At 58.1% G+C, this 13,581-nt stretch overlaps 2 protein-coding genes across 3 annotated transcripts in view; one reads left to right on the top strand and one right to left on the bottom strand.

Annotated features, from left to right (window-relative positions):
• ARL16 (ADP ribosylation factor like GTPase 16) overlaps positions 1 to 13,581 on the top strand; it is a 252,529-nt gene that overhangs the window by 58,450 nt on the left and 180,498 nt on the right. The window lies entirely within an intron of this gene.
• The window catches only part of DNAH17 (dynein axonemal heavy chain 17), a 33,117-nt gene that overhangs the window by 1,655 nt on the left and 17,881 nt on the right, over positions 1 to 13,581 (bottom strand). Inside the window, exons 48-78 of one of the 2 annotated variants that reach the window (XM_061479821.1) lie at positions 13,378 to 13,543; positions 12,733 to 12,835; positions 12,418 to 12,565; positions 11,661 to 11,752; positions 11,305 to 11,466; positions 11,038 to 11,202; positions 10,722 to 10,913; positions 10,137 to 10,403; positions 9,651 to 9,812; positions 9,020 to 9,253; positions 8,663 to 8,827; positions 8,475 to 8,570; positions 8,165 to 8,382; positions 7,770 to 7,977; positions 7,539 to 7,654; positions 7,060 to 7,252; positions 6,737 to 6,972; positions 6,359 to 6,481; positions 5,379 to 5,583; positions 4,963 to 5,127; positions 4,422 to 4,838; positions 4,112 to 4,234; positions 3,777 to 3,970; positions 3,533 to 3,681; positions 3,258 to 3,385; positions 2,818 to 3,045; positions 2,134 to 2,325; positions 1,409 to 1,588; positions 907 to 1,089; positions 326 to 508; positions 49 to 192 (exon numbers count right to left, since the gene is read on the bottom strand). In XM_061479821.1, the coding sequence (XP_061335805.1) occupies positions 49 to 192; positions 326 to 508; positions 907 to 1,089; positions 1,409 to 1,588; positions 2,134 to 2,325; positions 2,818 to 3,045; positions 3,258 to 3,385; positions 3,533 to 3,681; positions 3,777 to 3,970; positions 4,112 to 4,234; positions 4,422 to 4,838; positions 4,963 to 5,127; positions 5,379 to 5,583; positions 6,359 to 6,481; positions 6,737 to 6,972; positions 7,060 to 7,252; positions 7,539 to 7,654; positions 7,770 to 7,977; positions 8,165 to 8,382; positions 8,475 to 8,570; positions 8,663 to 8,827; positions 9,020 to 9,253; positions 9,651 to 9,812; positions 10,137 to 10,403; positions 10,722 to 10,913; positions 11,038 to 11,202; positions 11,305 to 11,466; positions 11,661 to 11,752; positions 12,418 to 12,565; positions 12,733 to 12,835; positions 13,378 to 13,543 (5,537 nt within the window). The remainder of the gene's footprint in view (positions 1 to 48; positions 193 to 325; positions 509 to 906; positions 1,090 to 1,408; positions 1,589 to 2,133; positions 2,326 to 2,817; positions 3,046 to 3,257; positions 3,386 to 3,532; positions 3,682 to 3,776; positions 3,971 to 4,111; positions 4,235 to 4,421; positions 4,839 to 4,962; positions 5,128 to 5,378; positions 5,584 to 6,358; positions 6,482 to 6,736; positions 6,973 to 7,059; positions 7,253 to 7,538; positions 7,655 to 7,769; positions 7,978 to 8,164; positions 8,383 to 8,474; positions 8,571 to 8,662; positions 8,828 to 9,019; positions 9,254 to 9,650; positions 9,813 to 10,136; positions 10,404 to 10,721; positions 10,914 to 11,037; positions 11,203 to 11,304; positions 11,467 to 11,660; positions 11,753 to 12,417; positions 12,566 to 12,732; positions 12,836 to 13,377; positions 13,544 to 13,581) is intronic. The other variant, XM_061479822.1, reaches the window with a different exon arrangement.

Genomic DNA, 13,581 nt, shown 5'->3' with positions numbered 1-13,581 from the left:
GTGTCTGCTTGCTCTCTAAGCTTGAACTTCCATAGGAAAGGTGCTCACCCTGATGCGCAGGAGCATGTCTGCATACCAGGCTCCTAAGCTGAGGAGAGAGGGGTAGGCATAGCGGGTCCAGGACTCGGGAACGGTGTCGTAGAAGAGTGCATTTGCCAAGTCCTCCATGTCGGCCGTGATCGTTAGCTCACCCTTTAGAAGAGACACACGGGGGCAGCTTTAGCTGAAGGCAGCAGCTGGGGGATGTGCTGGGTCTGAAATGCAGCTGCAAACTGGGAATGTTTCGTCCGAGAGAGCGGCTTCCTGGGCTTGGCCTCCTGCGTACCTTGAGCCCCAGGTCCAGCTCCTTCAGCGAGCGCCTCATCTCATGCATCAGGGAGTTCATTCTTTCGCATTCCTGGAAGGCGACCACCACGTATGGGGTCTTCTCCTCAGCTTTAGCCATGAGCTGTGCCATGATGAAGGGCTCTGGCAGCCGCTCCATGATTTCATCAAGGACTGACTTCACCTGGGAAGAGCAGGGGAAATGCTGTCAATTAGCAGACCACAGCCTTAGTAAGATTTTTCTGTTCTGCCGGCATGTTTTTCTGTGCTTTCTCCTCTGTTACTAATACTCTATTCCTTTACTAACTGCTCTTAGATCCTGAAGAGCTGCAGCTCTTTTGATAGCCAAGTTACTTAAATAAAACCTGGACAGCAATGTCCTGCTGAGCCAGGACTGCAGCATTTGTTGTGAGCTCTGCAGCAATAGGCACTGAGCTGGGATCACTCTGTACTGCCTTGCACTGGTAAGAAATCACTTGTTGCCACAGGGCATATTCCCCATCCGTTGTGTGAGTGTCTGTGCTCCCCACCTGCACTCGGAATCGCCATCACTTACTGTAAGGAGGCAGAAGCTCCACTTGCCTTTTCCTCGCGGGAGCTGCCCACGCCACCTCCCGCGTCCGACTCCTTGGGCTGCATCTCCAGAACGGTGTGGAAGAGCCTGTCGGAGGTGACGGTGAGGAAGCCGATCTCCGCGTTGGGGTGCAGCCCATACAGGCAGGGGCTCTCGGGGGGCAGGTTCGCATCGATGTACGCGTGGTAGCCCTGCACACAGGGCAACACCGGTGTTACTTTAGCGCATCCGGACAAAGGAGTTGAGTGGCTCCAGCCTTGGGAACGTGGCACCGTGGTGCCGTGGTGGGGGCACAGCTCCTGGTGGTTCTTATTCAGGGTGGTTTTTCACTCACCTCTTACCTCAGTTTTTCACTTTCCCAGCCCCAGGAATTAGTTTTGCAGCTATTTTACATGTTTCCGCTATTTTTCCCTCTCCCCTCCCCTTTGGTTATAGCATGAGGGAACTCTTGACTAGTGAACGCTTACCCGAGCAGTGGGTTTCCACAGCAAACGGCAGTGCTGATCTTACCTTGTAATCCAAGCTGGGAGGGACCAGGAACCCTGGAGCCAAGTACACTTCCCCGTCCAGCATCTCCACGCGGATGTACTCGCTGAGGTACGTGCGGCACAGCCGGCGGTCCCAGTCATCCGTGATGTGCCCCCCGTACATGATTTCACCAAAGAGGTACCGGAGATCGTCCCACGGCACCTACAGGGAGCAGCTCACCATCGGATTCTTGTGGCTGCACACGTGCTGCAGGGCCACAGAGCTCTTGGAATGATCTGTCCAGTGTCCAGGGAACCGATGGACCCTGGACCACAGGGTCTCATTGACCAAGTGAAGGGGGCAAGACAGGGGACCTTGTCTTGGGTGTCTCTTGTGTTCAACCACAGATACCACCTTGTCCTGGGCCATCCATACTTTGAACCCATTATCCCATCCTTATTCAGATCAGTGTTGATCATGTCTGTAAGGCCAAGGGAAAGCAGGACTCTGCTGAAGGTGAGACCTCAGTCCTACTCATTGCATCCTCATTCTTGGGGCAGGCTTTGCCTTTTGGGTGAAATGTCATTTAAAAATACCGAAACAAACCCAACCAGCCACTGAGGCACCAGCCAGAGCGAGCCCTTGTCCCCACCTGGTGCTGAACCCAGCCCAGGAGGACTCTGCACCTTCTCTGCTGACATTTTAAGAAGGGTTGATTGTCATGGTGTGTTTTGTGCTGGGGTACAGTGTCTTTGTCAGCCCCTTACCTTGGGGTTGGCCTCCAGATAGTTGAACAGGATGTTAATGGATATGGTCAGGTCCCCGCTGTTGAAGGGGTAAGGTCTGTTCCAGCCCTGGGCACCAAACTTGCGCCGTTCAGCCACCACTGCGTGGAAGTAACAGAGTGCAAACAAGATGCGTTTGAACTCGATTTCTTTGGTGCACATCTCCAAGGTATCCTGCAGTGGAATGAAAGGGAGAGGGGATTGGCAAGTGAGTAAATATCCCTGTAGAGAGGAGGACAAAGGAATCTGATGGTTGTTTATTAAATAAATAAACATGAAGTTACCTTTTAAAGACTTGCTGATTTGTTAATTTTTGCACTCATTTGTTTATAAGCAGCTTAGGACTACAGACACACACATATACATAGACCCGCCCCTGCTGACAGTGCCGGCAGCTCGCTCATGGCACCAAGCTGCAGCAGCTCGACATCCAGCCTTGGGAAAGGCACGAGCCATCCAGCACCCTCCCTGGTTCAGGAGCCTGGGGTCAGCTCTGGTTACTCCCAAATCACATCCCCACAGGTGGGGCTCTGGGCACACAGGAGGATGTGCTGGGGCGGGCCAGCTGCTGTGCCTGCAGCGATGGCCATGCTGATGCTCAGCCCGTGGTACCAGGGCCAGGGTGAGCCCTACACAGACCTGGCAGCTGCGTGCAGTGGCGGGTACCTGTGTGAAGAGGTCGAGGGCTTGGTGCAGGTTGGCGAATATGCCCGTCGGCGGCTCGTTGGTGATCTTGATGGAGTTTTCCAGCAGCCCCTGCGGGATGATGTGGGACTCGGGGGTGGGGGCCGGCTCGGCGCTCATGAACAGCCGGTAGTCGTTGTGGCTGCCTGTGCTGTACTGCTCCACTCTCTTATCCAGCGTGCGCAGCCACCGGGCCACCAGGTGGATGTTCTGCAACAGAAATTCTCCTGTACCACTCAGACAAGCCTGGACCCAGTGGCTGCGTGGGCTGAGACCGCGGCTCTGCATGATGGCAAATCCACCGGGATGGGAGCCTGAGCTTCAGCCATCCCGCGTACTCCACTGGCGCCAGTGGGAACACCAGGGATGGGAGAGCCCAGGGGCACTCTGAGCCATGGCTGGCAGCAGCGCTCACCACCTACCTGCAGGATGACCCAGTGCCCCTGCTCAGCTGCCACCTCCAGGGCTCTTTCTGCCATCGGTTCCTGGCCCTGCCCCAGTGACACGTTGTGGATCCTCCCATTTTCGATGGTGAAGTTCAGTTTTCTGCCTAGGGAGGGGAGGAAACCACCACAACCTGAGACCCTTTCTTGGTGCTGTCGGTACACGGAGGGGCCGCGCTGGCCGCTCGTGGCTCACGCCACAACCGCAGCAGCCACTGAGGGCCAGTGCTGGTGAGGAGGGGGCAGTGGCTCACCCAGGGCCTCCACGTCTTTCAGGGGGTCGACACCAGGGGAGAGAATGAAGAAGAGCGGCGTGGAGGGGCTGCTCTCCTTGTACACCTTGGCAAGCTCAACGCTCCTTCCTTCCACATACTTGCTCCCCATCTTCTCTTTCACAAAGGCCCTACAGAAAAATAAACCCATAATGTGAGTTAGGACCAAGCATGGTCACGGCTCAGCCGGTGTGGTGATGCCGCGGGGCTCTGGCCAGGACAGCACCTGATGGCGTAGGTCATCCTGTCTGGCCGCATGCACCGCAGCATGCACAGCTTCTGCAGCGCAGACTTGTTCTTCCACTCCTTGGGGAACACCTCCTTCTCTGGCAACTCTGACTCCACAAACTTCTTCCATCGCTTTGCTGAGCCCTCAATGTCACTGTCCAAGTTCCTGAACTCCTCCATTTCTGAGAGCACCTTCAGGTCCCACAGAGAGGGGACAGATCACTGCTGGGCTCTCGGGGACCCTAGGGATGGAGGGGACCCTCCACTTGGAGGTGCTGCAGGTGACCCCGCACCCGCCGCGCTGCCGTCGCCTCGGCACAGCGGGCGACCAACCTTGATGGCGCCCCAGCAGCGGTGCTGCAGGAAGTCCACGGGGGACGTGACGCCGGTCTTGGAAGGGAAGCGCAGCAGGAAGTCCAGCTCTGCGGGGTTCAGTTCTTTCTTGAGGATGAGGACCTGGCAAGGTGAGAGCGCAGCTTTGCCACTGCCCCGGCACACACAGCCCCTGCGCGAGGGCTGCACCTCAGGGGCGACACTGCTGAGCATCCAGCAGCAGCGCGCAAGTAAGAGAACAGCCTGCCTAAACCCACACAAACTCACGTACAGGAAGATACCACAGACAGCCCAGACCCGTGCGCAGTACCTGGAAGGCAACCTGGGCCAGGAAAATGAGTTTGTCTCTCTCAAAGAGCCCCTGTGCTGTATACACATAGACCGAGTAGGTGATCTCGTCCGTCAGGTTCATCACCCTTTCCTTGATGTCATCGCTGGGCGTCGCGCGCTCGATGGCTTTCTCGAAGATCCCGTGGAACGCCTGGGGAAGATGCAGCGGCAGCTCAGCGCCTGCACCGCGGGGGGCTCGGTACCAGCTGAGGCACCACGAGCCCCCAGCCCAACCCCATCCTTGCTCCGCGCCTGCCTTGAGAGAGAACTGGTAGATGGGGTTGATCTTGTTGAGGTCGCTCAGGATGAAGTATAGCAGCGACGCTCGCTCTGCCACCGGACGGTAGGTCTCTCTAGCGACGTTTGTTTGCGTCTCGGTGACTTTTGCTTCTTTGACCTGGCCGCACACCAGGGTCGGTGTTACCAGCGCCCTGGCACGTGCCCAGGCAGTACCCAACCTCTGGCTGAGTGCCAGGTGCCCCAGGACAGGTCTTGCTGCCTCACTGGAGCACCTCACTTACCTTTTCCTCTATTTCCATGGCCGTGCGCTTTGTGGTTTCCAGGTTCTCCACCAGCACCGTGTCCCCCAGGAAGTCCCCTCCAGCAGCAGAGAGCCAGGCGAGCAGTGAGTCCTCCAGCTCCTTCAGCTTGATCTTGAAGTCGTTCTGGCTCTTTGTGAGGTTTGCCTACAGCACCAGCACACAGAGACACGCGGCGGTCAGCCACCAGCTCACGGCGAAGCAGCACAAGCGCCTGTGGCAGCACCAGGCTCCATGGGGCAATGCTGGACCCATGGTGGGCTCTGACCGGGACTCACTCTGCTCTTGGTCAATGGCAGCAAGCTGCTGGAGCTGAGCTCTCACCTCTCCCTACCAGCAAACCCCTGCAGCAAGCCCAGACCCCTCTGCCATCACCTCACCGGCAGCCGGGTCCGTACCTTCAGAGCCTCCAGGTCTGGGTGCTCTTTGGCCACCACAGCAGCCAGAAGCTGGTCCTCCAGTCCCTCCCGCGTCACCAGGAAGTTGATGAGGGTGCACTGAGCCTGCACCTCTGGCTTGTAGTGCGGGTTGAAATATTTGGTGTGCAGAATCAGGCGGAAGCTTGGGTTATATTCCACTTCTTTGTCTCCTATTCTGATGTACCTGTTTGGTTAATTAAACATTAATTTCCATGCACTTGGCAGTAACTCACCACAGACAATCCCTCGACTCCAAGTGCTGCTTCTGGCCACGTGAGCTGTATTTCTGTGGCCAGGAAAAGGTGTAGCGAGGGCAGAAGTGCCAAAGGCTGAAGGGGCAGGAGCTAGAGGTGCCCTGCCACAGCCTCCCTTGGCTTCGGGGCTGATGCTTCTTGCAGGCTCCAAGTGACAAAACAAGGGAGCCCCTGAGCCCCATCCCCGCAGTCCTGGAAATAAACCCTCCCAGCTTATCAGACCTTATTGCAGATGCACAGGGAACATGGTGTAAATCACTAAATGAACTGGATTCTCAGACCAGGACAGCCCTAAAGTCACATCAACCACAGATATCCCCACTAGGAAACACCAGAGAAAACTGGGAGATGTGGGCAGAGGCCAGGGCAATTACAGAATCACCTGGGTTGGAGAAGGCCTTTAAGATCAAGTCAAACATCACCCAGCAGTGCCAAAGCTACCACTAAACCATGTCACCTGGGGCCTCATCCACACAGTTTGTGAACACTTGCAGGGATGGTGACTCCAGCACTGCTCTGGGCAGCCTGTTCCAATGCCTGAGCACTCTCTGGGGAAGAAATTGTTCCTAATCTCTGATCTAAAAGCAGGGAAGGGTCAGGCCCCAGCTGCTTTCTTGCACAGGGGTGCAAATCAGCATTTTAGGGCCGCAGTGGCTCCTTGGAGCAAGCAAAACTCCTTGGCACCAAAGAAGAGGGTGTGCTGACCTGCCCTTCTTGGTGGTGTTCCTGCCCAGCAGCTGATCCAGCACCGGATCCACCGTCTCACCCATGTCTTCGATCAGCAGCGTCTGGCCCTCGGAAACTGCCCGCTCGATGATGTCCAGGTAGCTGCAGTGGGACGGGAGAGATGTGGGGTGGGATGGGGGGGGGGAATGCACTGCATGGGGTGAGCTGGGGTGGGTACCCTGCAGCGACTGTGCCCTGTGGGATCCCCGTGGTGACCCCCAGCCCTGGCCCTGCAGAGGTCTCAGTGCCCCATGAGCGCTGCTACCTTTGCATGCCCTGGTTTGATCAGGCCGTGGATGCCCACAGCATCCTGCATCCCCCCTGGAACCTGCGGCCATCCTGCAGAACCCAACCCACTTTTTCTGGCCCAGGCAGACGGCCTGCAGCTCCTGCCCGTATTTGTTCTTGATCCACTTGATGCCCTGGAGCTGGGTGTCCACAATGAGGGGCCAGCGCTCGGTGTTGCAGAGGATGGTGGCATTCTCGGTGGACGTGCGGTTGCTGGGCAGCCCCTGGTTGCTCCAAGTTGCCACGTCAGCAGAGTCGGTGAGGAGGCTGAGGGGGTCCAGCCCCGGCGTGATGGGGATGGGCACCTGCGAGAAGGGGCTGTTGGGTGCCCGCAGAGGAGAGGGAGCCCCTCGGTGCCAGCAGGCATGGGGATGGGACCCGTGGCCACTCACCTCCAGCTTGCTGAGGAAAGGGATCCAGTGCTGGTCCAGCAGCTGCACCCTGTACTTCCTGGTGAAGTAGCCGACGTAGGACACAAAGGCGGAGATGAGCAGCACGTCCCCATACACTGTGTTCTCCTGCTCCCTGAGCATCTCCACCGACTCAGCCCAACGCACGTTCTCGGATGCCAGGCCCCCAACAAGCCTGGAGGGGTCAGAGGAAATGGTGGCTGCTGCGGGGCCAGGGGACACTCAGCTGTGATGCCCCATGGCCCGTGGGATTAACCCCTCTCTTGATGATAGGCTGCTCACACCAAGGCACATGGCTCCTTGGCTGTAATCCCCCACCCTCCCCAAATCTGTGTCCCTGTTCATGCTCCAGATTCTTCCATCTGGGGAGGGTACGGGGGGCTTTTATGCTCCCATGACGCCCGTGCCACTGTCACCAGGCAATGCCAGGGAGCAGCGGGCAGGCAGTGCTTGCACGGTACCTGTTTGCCAGCGTGATGACTCTGTTGGTTGCATCAGCCTCCTGCTGACATTTGAGTTTCTCAGCCGTAGCTTGCTCAAACTTGGCGGTGAGAGCGGCCAGGTTGGCGTTCAGCTCCTTCAGAAGACAGCACAGCTCCATCACCTCCCGCACCCAGCGCGGGGAGCTGCCAGAGGCTGCTGCGGTGGCAGCGCCACCACCCTTGGGGTCTCCGGGGGGAACGTGCACTTACAGCCACTTTGTTCTTGATGTGAGCGAGCGTCTCCTGCGCCTCGGCCAGCTCGGCATTGGCTTCCACCAGCGCCTGCCTCTTGGGCTCCACCTCGCAGTACACCTCGTAGAAGCGCACGATGTTGAGGCACCAGGAGCACAGGCCCGCGGCAGCTGTCGACTTGGACATGATGAACTCCGGATCAAAAGTGGGGTCTGACTGGTAGGGCCTGGAACAGGAGAACACACCAGGCTACAGCCCCAAGCTGCACCCCCGGGGCTGCCCATGGCGGGAGGGCAGAGCAGGCGCCTGGATCCCTCCTGGCCCTTGGACCACACAAAGCTCACTGGGTGATGGACTCTCCTGGATGCTGTGCCCAGGGCTGGGAGAGGGACAGGAACCAGCCATGGACTCACATAAACGCCTTGAGACAGGACTCAGGGATGTGCTCCTTGTCGTACTTCTTTAAGGCATCAAGGAAAGTGTCTACTTTTCCCATCATAACTTTTGCTGCCTTCCAGCTCCTATCCTTCGGAATGATGCCCTTGGGGGCTGTCAGCACCATCACAGCTGCTGTCACGTTCACCACTGCTTGGGGTGGCGACCCGAAGGACTTCAGCTCTGTCAGGTTGTTCTGGAAAGGGACCATGGGGCCACTGAGCATCACCCTGGTGCGGGGACACCGGCACCAGCCAGGAAACCACTTCCCACCGCAGGGTCACCCACCTTGTTGAGGGTGTTGAGGGCCTCCTGGGCAGCGACGAGCGCTGGCTCTGCCTTTGCCAGGTCGGTCTCGCAGGCTTGCTGCTTCTCAGCCACGATCTGGGGAAACGAGGGGGCGGGATGGGATGAGCAGCCAGAACCAACAGAGCTCCGTCCCGTGTTGGACCCTGGCGTGGTGGGCACCAGCTCACCTTGTTGATGGCCTGGACCTTCAGCTCCTCTGCATCAGCGATGGCTTTCTCCTTGCTGACCTTCTCTGCCTCAACACCCACCATGTGGATCAGTTTATCTGTGTTCTCATTCTTCACCTTCAGCTCTTCCTCCTGGATCGCCAGAGTGGCTTTCAGGTCTTCCACCTGGATAGGGGAGAAATGGAGTGCATCAGAGGGTTGATCCTGCTGAGCCCTGCCCAGCCTCACAGCAGTGGCTGGGTACAGCTCAGGGACCTCATGGCCACCGTGACAGCCCTGCAGGGATGCGCTTCCTCTCGCCTCCCTGCATCAGACACACAGGGGATGCAATGCATAAGTGATGCTGTGGGCAGGCACCTGGGACGCCGTGCTCTGCAGCTTCATCAGCCCCTTCTCCAGCCTCTCGATCTTGGCTGTGAGCTCGTCCCTCTTTTTTGACAGCAGTTTCTTGTAGAGCTTTATCTGCTCCAGGAAGGTCTTTGGCGTGGTGTAATTATAGCGCCTTTCCACGGCCAGGTAGATCTGGGATATCTCCTTAACACTTATGTGGACATATGCCATGAACTTGCTGATGGAGACCTTGACCTCGGGCTGCAGCAGGAACACAGGCAGTGAGATGCTCTGCCAGGAGCACAATGACCATGCAGACACTGTGAAGTGCATCTCTGAGAAACGCAGGCGACCACAGCACTAATGACACTGATGCTTGAGCTTAGCTCTGGTTTCCTGCCTCTTATTCTCTGGGGTTAACTTGGGCTGCACGGGGGAAAAGCTACTGTTTCCAGGCTATCTGTGGTGCTGTTTTAATGCCAAAAGGGAAACGAGGAACTGCTCAGCCCCACCTGCCCAGTGTGGGGCTGGCTGGAGCCCGTCCCTGGGCACGCTGCAGCACGGAGAGCAGCAGAGGGGCAGGTCGTGCCCCAGAGCAGTGCCAGCACAGAGGGCTGTGCACAGACACGGCGTGCCCTGACCCAGCGTCCCGGCTCACCTCGATGTCCTTTGTCTCCTCCAGGAACCTGCTGCTGACGGCCACGAGCGCATCCTCCGGCCACTCGTGGAACCAGTCGATGGCCGCGCAGTTCACCAAGGCAGGGAACCTCCTTGCGCGCACCCGCAGCGTGGAGCCCACCGGGGAGAAGCAGAGGATGACCTGGGGCAGAGCACGGCTGCTGAGAGCAGTGTCAGCAGTGCTGAGTGGGGTCTCATAGGGCAGGGGGGATGTCAGCAGTGCTGAGTGGGGTCTCATAGGGCAGGGGGGATGTCAGCAGTGCTGAGTGGGGTCTCATAGGGCAGGGGGGATGTCAGCAGTGCTGAGTGGGGTCTCATGCTGCTGGCAGGAGCACCACTGTGTGCTGCTCATCCCGATCTGCCCCTGGGGCTGGGGGGTTAGGGCCCCACACTGTAATGAACCAGTTCTGTGTGTCCTGTCTGCAAGCAGGGAGCACCGAGAGCCCCCTCCCGAGTGAACACCCACCTTCAGCTGACGTCTGGCTTTCTCTATAAATACTTTCCAGCAGTTTTCCCTTGTATCTTGCAATCCAAAGTATTTCACTTCGGGTTTCATGGCATTGAAAATGTCTTCTAGTTCATCATCCTGGAAGAGCCCCGGCACCTCCCCAGACGCCAGGAAATCATTGATTAGGACCAGGAATGCTTCTTCAACAACTTGGGAGTCTGTCATCAGGAACACGGTGGGGATGTTCTTCACTGCTGCCTTCACGTACTGGGCGGCGAGGTCCAGCTGGGCAGGGGAGAGAAAGCGTCATGCCCCCTTCAGCCCCTCCACAGTGACTGGTGCAGCTCAGCACCCTTGGGCTGCCCTGGGAAGCCAGGATGGTGCCTTTGGAAAGGAGCACTTGGGAAGGAGCTGGGTGCCACCTGCTCTGCTCAGGCAGGGTCATCTGCCAGGGCTGCCTGCACCACATCTGCTCTCATGAGCAGCTCCTGCCCGTCCCTTGGGGGGGTGTTCAGAAAGCACCTTTGAGCAGATGGCAGGGTGCAGCAAGGAGAGCAGAGCCGTGCGCACCCGCCCGGGGGCCTGGAGGAAAGCTGCGCTCACCTTCAGGTCCTGGATGCTGTAGCCTTTCTTCAGCATGATCTGAAACACTTTCAGGTTGCTCATATAAGCTGCCAGCCGTGCCAGGCTCTGCTTTCCGCTGCCTCCAACCCCCACCAGTAGCGCGTTGCCCCAGGGAGACTCTAGGATCCGACTGATTCTGCAGATATGAGACGCTGCATCTTCAAAGAGCACCTGAGGAGAGCGGGAGGGGAAAGCTCCGTGCTCTGAATTTCAGCTGGAAAAGCAGCAAACACCCCGAAGCGAACGAGCCCAAGCAGGACGCTGCGGGAGGTGCGAGCGCTGCCTCACCACTCACCAGGTTCATGGCCGCGTTCACCTTGTTGTAGCTGTCCAGGGCTTCCCCCAGCAGCTTGTTGAGGGCCGGCCAGCTCGGCACCGGCATGTACTTGGGATCCCCCATGCCCCGGGCGAAGTGGCAGAAGATGTTGGGCTTGGCGAACAAGACGTCCTCGCCGAGGTTCTGGGAAAGGCAGTGCCGGCTGTGGGACTCGGCCACGGGGCTCAGCTGCGGGGCTCATCCCCACCGGGCCGGGGCCCTCCCTCATTTTCCAGCACAACTTACCTGAAAGTACTTCTTGCAGGTGTCCCCCAGCACCTTCCTGAAGGTTGTTTGATCCTTTTCATCGACGAGCTTGTCTCTGTACACCCGCTCCGCTTCGTGCAGCCAGAGGCGCACCAGCTCCACGGGGCTTTTCAGGCACTCAGGGGTGGAGAACAGCAAACCCTGACAAACACATGAGTCCCTCAGTCTTTGGGGGCTGTCTTATGGCTGCTTGGAGCTGAGTTTAAAAGGCTGGCTTTGGGAACTTAGTGCTTTACAGCGACATGGTGCACTGCAAGGACTCATGATGCAGGAAAAGAAGGAATAAGAGTGACAAAGGAACACAGATGTGCTAGAGGAAACAGCCCTCGCACTACCTGGAATACGTTGGAGAGGTCCCGCAGGTTGAAGAGGTAGTGGAACTTGATGGCTGTTGGCAAGAAGGTGGAGGCGACTTTCTGGTGGAGGGCTGTGGGCAGGAACTGGGGGTGAGCAGTGGGCACGGGGCTCCCAGTGCTGGTGCCCGCCTGTCATGGTTTAAGCCCAGCCGGTAACTCAGAACCATGCAGCCGCTCGCTCACTCCCTCCCCGCTGCTTCTTCCTCCCCTGCTCCCGGAGGGATGGGGAGGAGAATTGAACAAACGTAACTCCCACGTGCTGAGATAAGAGCAGCCCAGTAACTAAGGTATAACACAGACCACTGCTGCTACCACCAATAATAATAATGATGATAAGGGAAATAACAAGGGGAGAGAATACAACCGCTCACCACCCGCCGACCGATACCCAGCCTGACGCAAGCAGTGATCTAGCCCTTCCGGGTAACTGCCCCCAGTTTATATACTGGGCATGACGTGCTGAGGTATGGAATACCCCTTTGGCTAGTTCAGGTCAGGTGTCCTGTCTCTGCTTCCTCCCAGCTTCCCCTCCTCCCTGGCAGAGCATGAGGCTCACGAAGTCCTTGATCAGGATAAACATTACTGAGCAACAACTAAAACCATCGGTGTTATCAGAGCTCTTCGCAGGCTAAAGTCAAAACCACAGCACTGAACCAGCTACTGGGAAGGAGAAAAATGACTGCTACTGCTGAACCGAGGACACTGCCCCATTCCCCCCGGAGCGGCAGGGGCTCACCCAGTGCTGCTGTGACCAGCTGTGACTGCAGCTCCTGCACAGCCACAGGCATCTTCTGCAGGGCGAGGTGCTGCGCGAGGATGGTGCTGTACACACTCAGCAGGGCCTCCTGGCCCGGAAAGCTCACGGCAAAGACGCAGAAGTGTCGCTGTGCCCAGGGGCAAAAACTCAGGCAGGAGTTTTGCCCTGCATAGGTTGATGCAGGCATCCTGCACCGTGATGTCCCCCATCCCATCCCATCTCACTCCACCTTGGTCCAGTCCCAGGACAGTGAACCTGCTGGGACAAGCCCCCATCCCTGTGTATCCTGTTTACCTGCAGCCTGGAGTCGATGGTGAAGGACCCTGTGGTCGGGTTCATGCAGGCCACATACTGGCAGTTGTGAATGTCCTTCAGGGTCAGTTTGTTCCTGTCGTACCTGCACAGGGACCAGCACTGTGATGCTTTCCCCAGGGATGGGTTTCTCCAGTTAGACTGTGCCCCAAGAGCCCCATGAAGCCCCATTTGGGGGGGATGTGGGAACAGGGATCCCCATTTCCCTGGTGCTCAGCAAAGCCTGGCACTGCTCTTGGCAATGCTACGTGGGGCCCTTCCTGCACCCCATAGCCAGATCTGGCCCCAAGCCTCTCAATGGCAGCTGGCACTTGCCACCTCTTCCCCCGTCTCAAGGGAGCCTTCTGCACTGCACGGTGCATTGCCAGGCACCAGGAACCCCGCCAAGGCTTCCCCGCCGGCGCTGGCAGTGCGGCTCTTTGCTTTGGGTGGGGTTTGGAGTCCCCAGCAGGGAGTTTTCCCATTCCTCTGCCAAAGCCTTCCCCGCAGCTCCAGGAATGAGCAGGCTGCGGGGGAACAGGAAGCTCAGCTCTGCAGCAGTGTGGTGGGGGGAGGCAGCATGGCACGGGATTGCCAGGCAGAGGGGCACCAAGGCCCCATGGCAGGGGCCACTGGCCAGATACCCACCAGTGCCCGTGGTCCATGTGCTGCCGGATGAGAGTGTGCGGTGCCACGGTGCCGTACTTGTCCACCTCCGGCATGTTCATATCGTCGATGAAGTAGATGAGCCGCTTGCTCCCGGGCGGGCCATAGTTCCTCCCAGATTTCTTCTCCAGAGGCTTCTCAAGGACAGCTGCAGTGGGAGGAGGTGAGCAGTGGGGCAGTGCTGTG

Source organism: Pezoporus flaviventris, unplaced genomic scaffold (genome assembly GCF_033815535.1).
Source record: "Pezoporus flaviventris isolate CSIRO_AGI_PZ_B2104156 unplaced genomic scaffold, CSIRO_AGI_Pfla_v1 ptg000158l, whole genome shotgun sequence".
Classification (NCBI taxonomy): Eukaryota; Metazoa; Chordata; class Aves; order Psittaciformes; family Psittacidae; genus Pezoporus; species Pezoporus flaviventris.
Note: the sequence above shows the minus strand (reverse complement) of the source record. Positions and strands in the feature narration are given on the sequence as shown.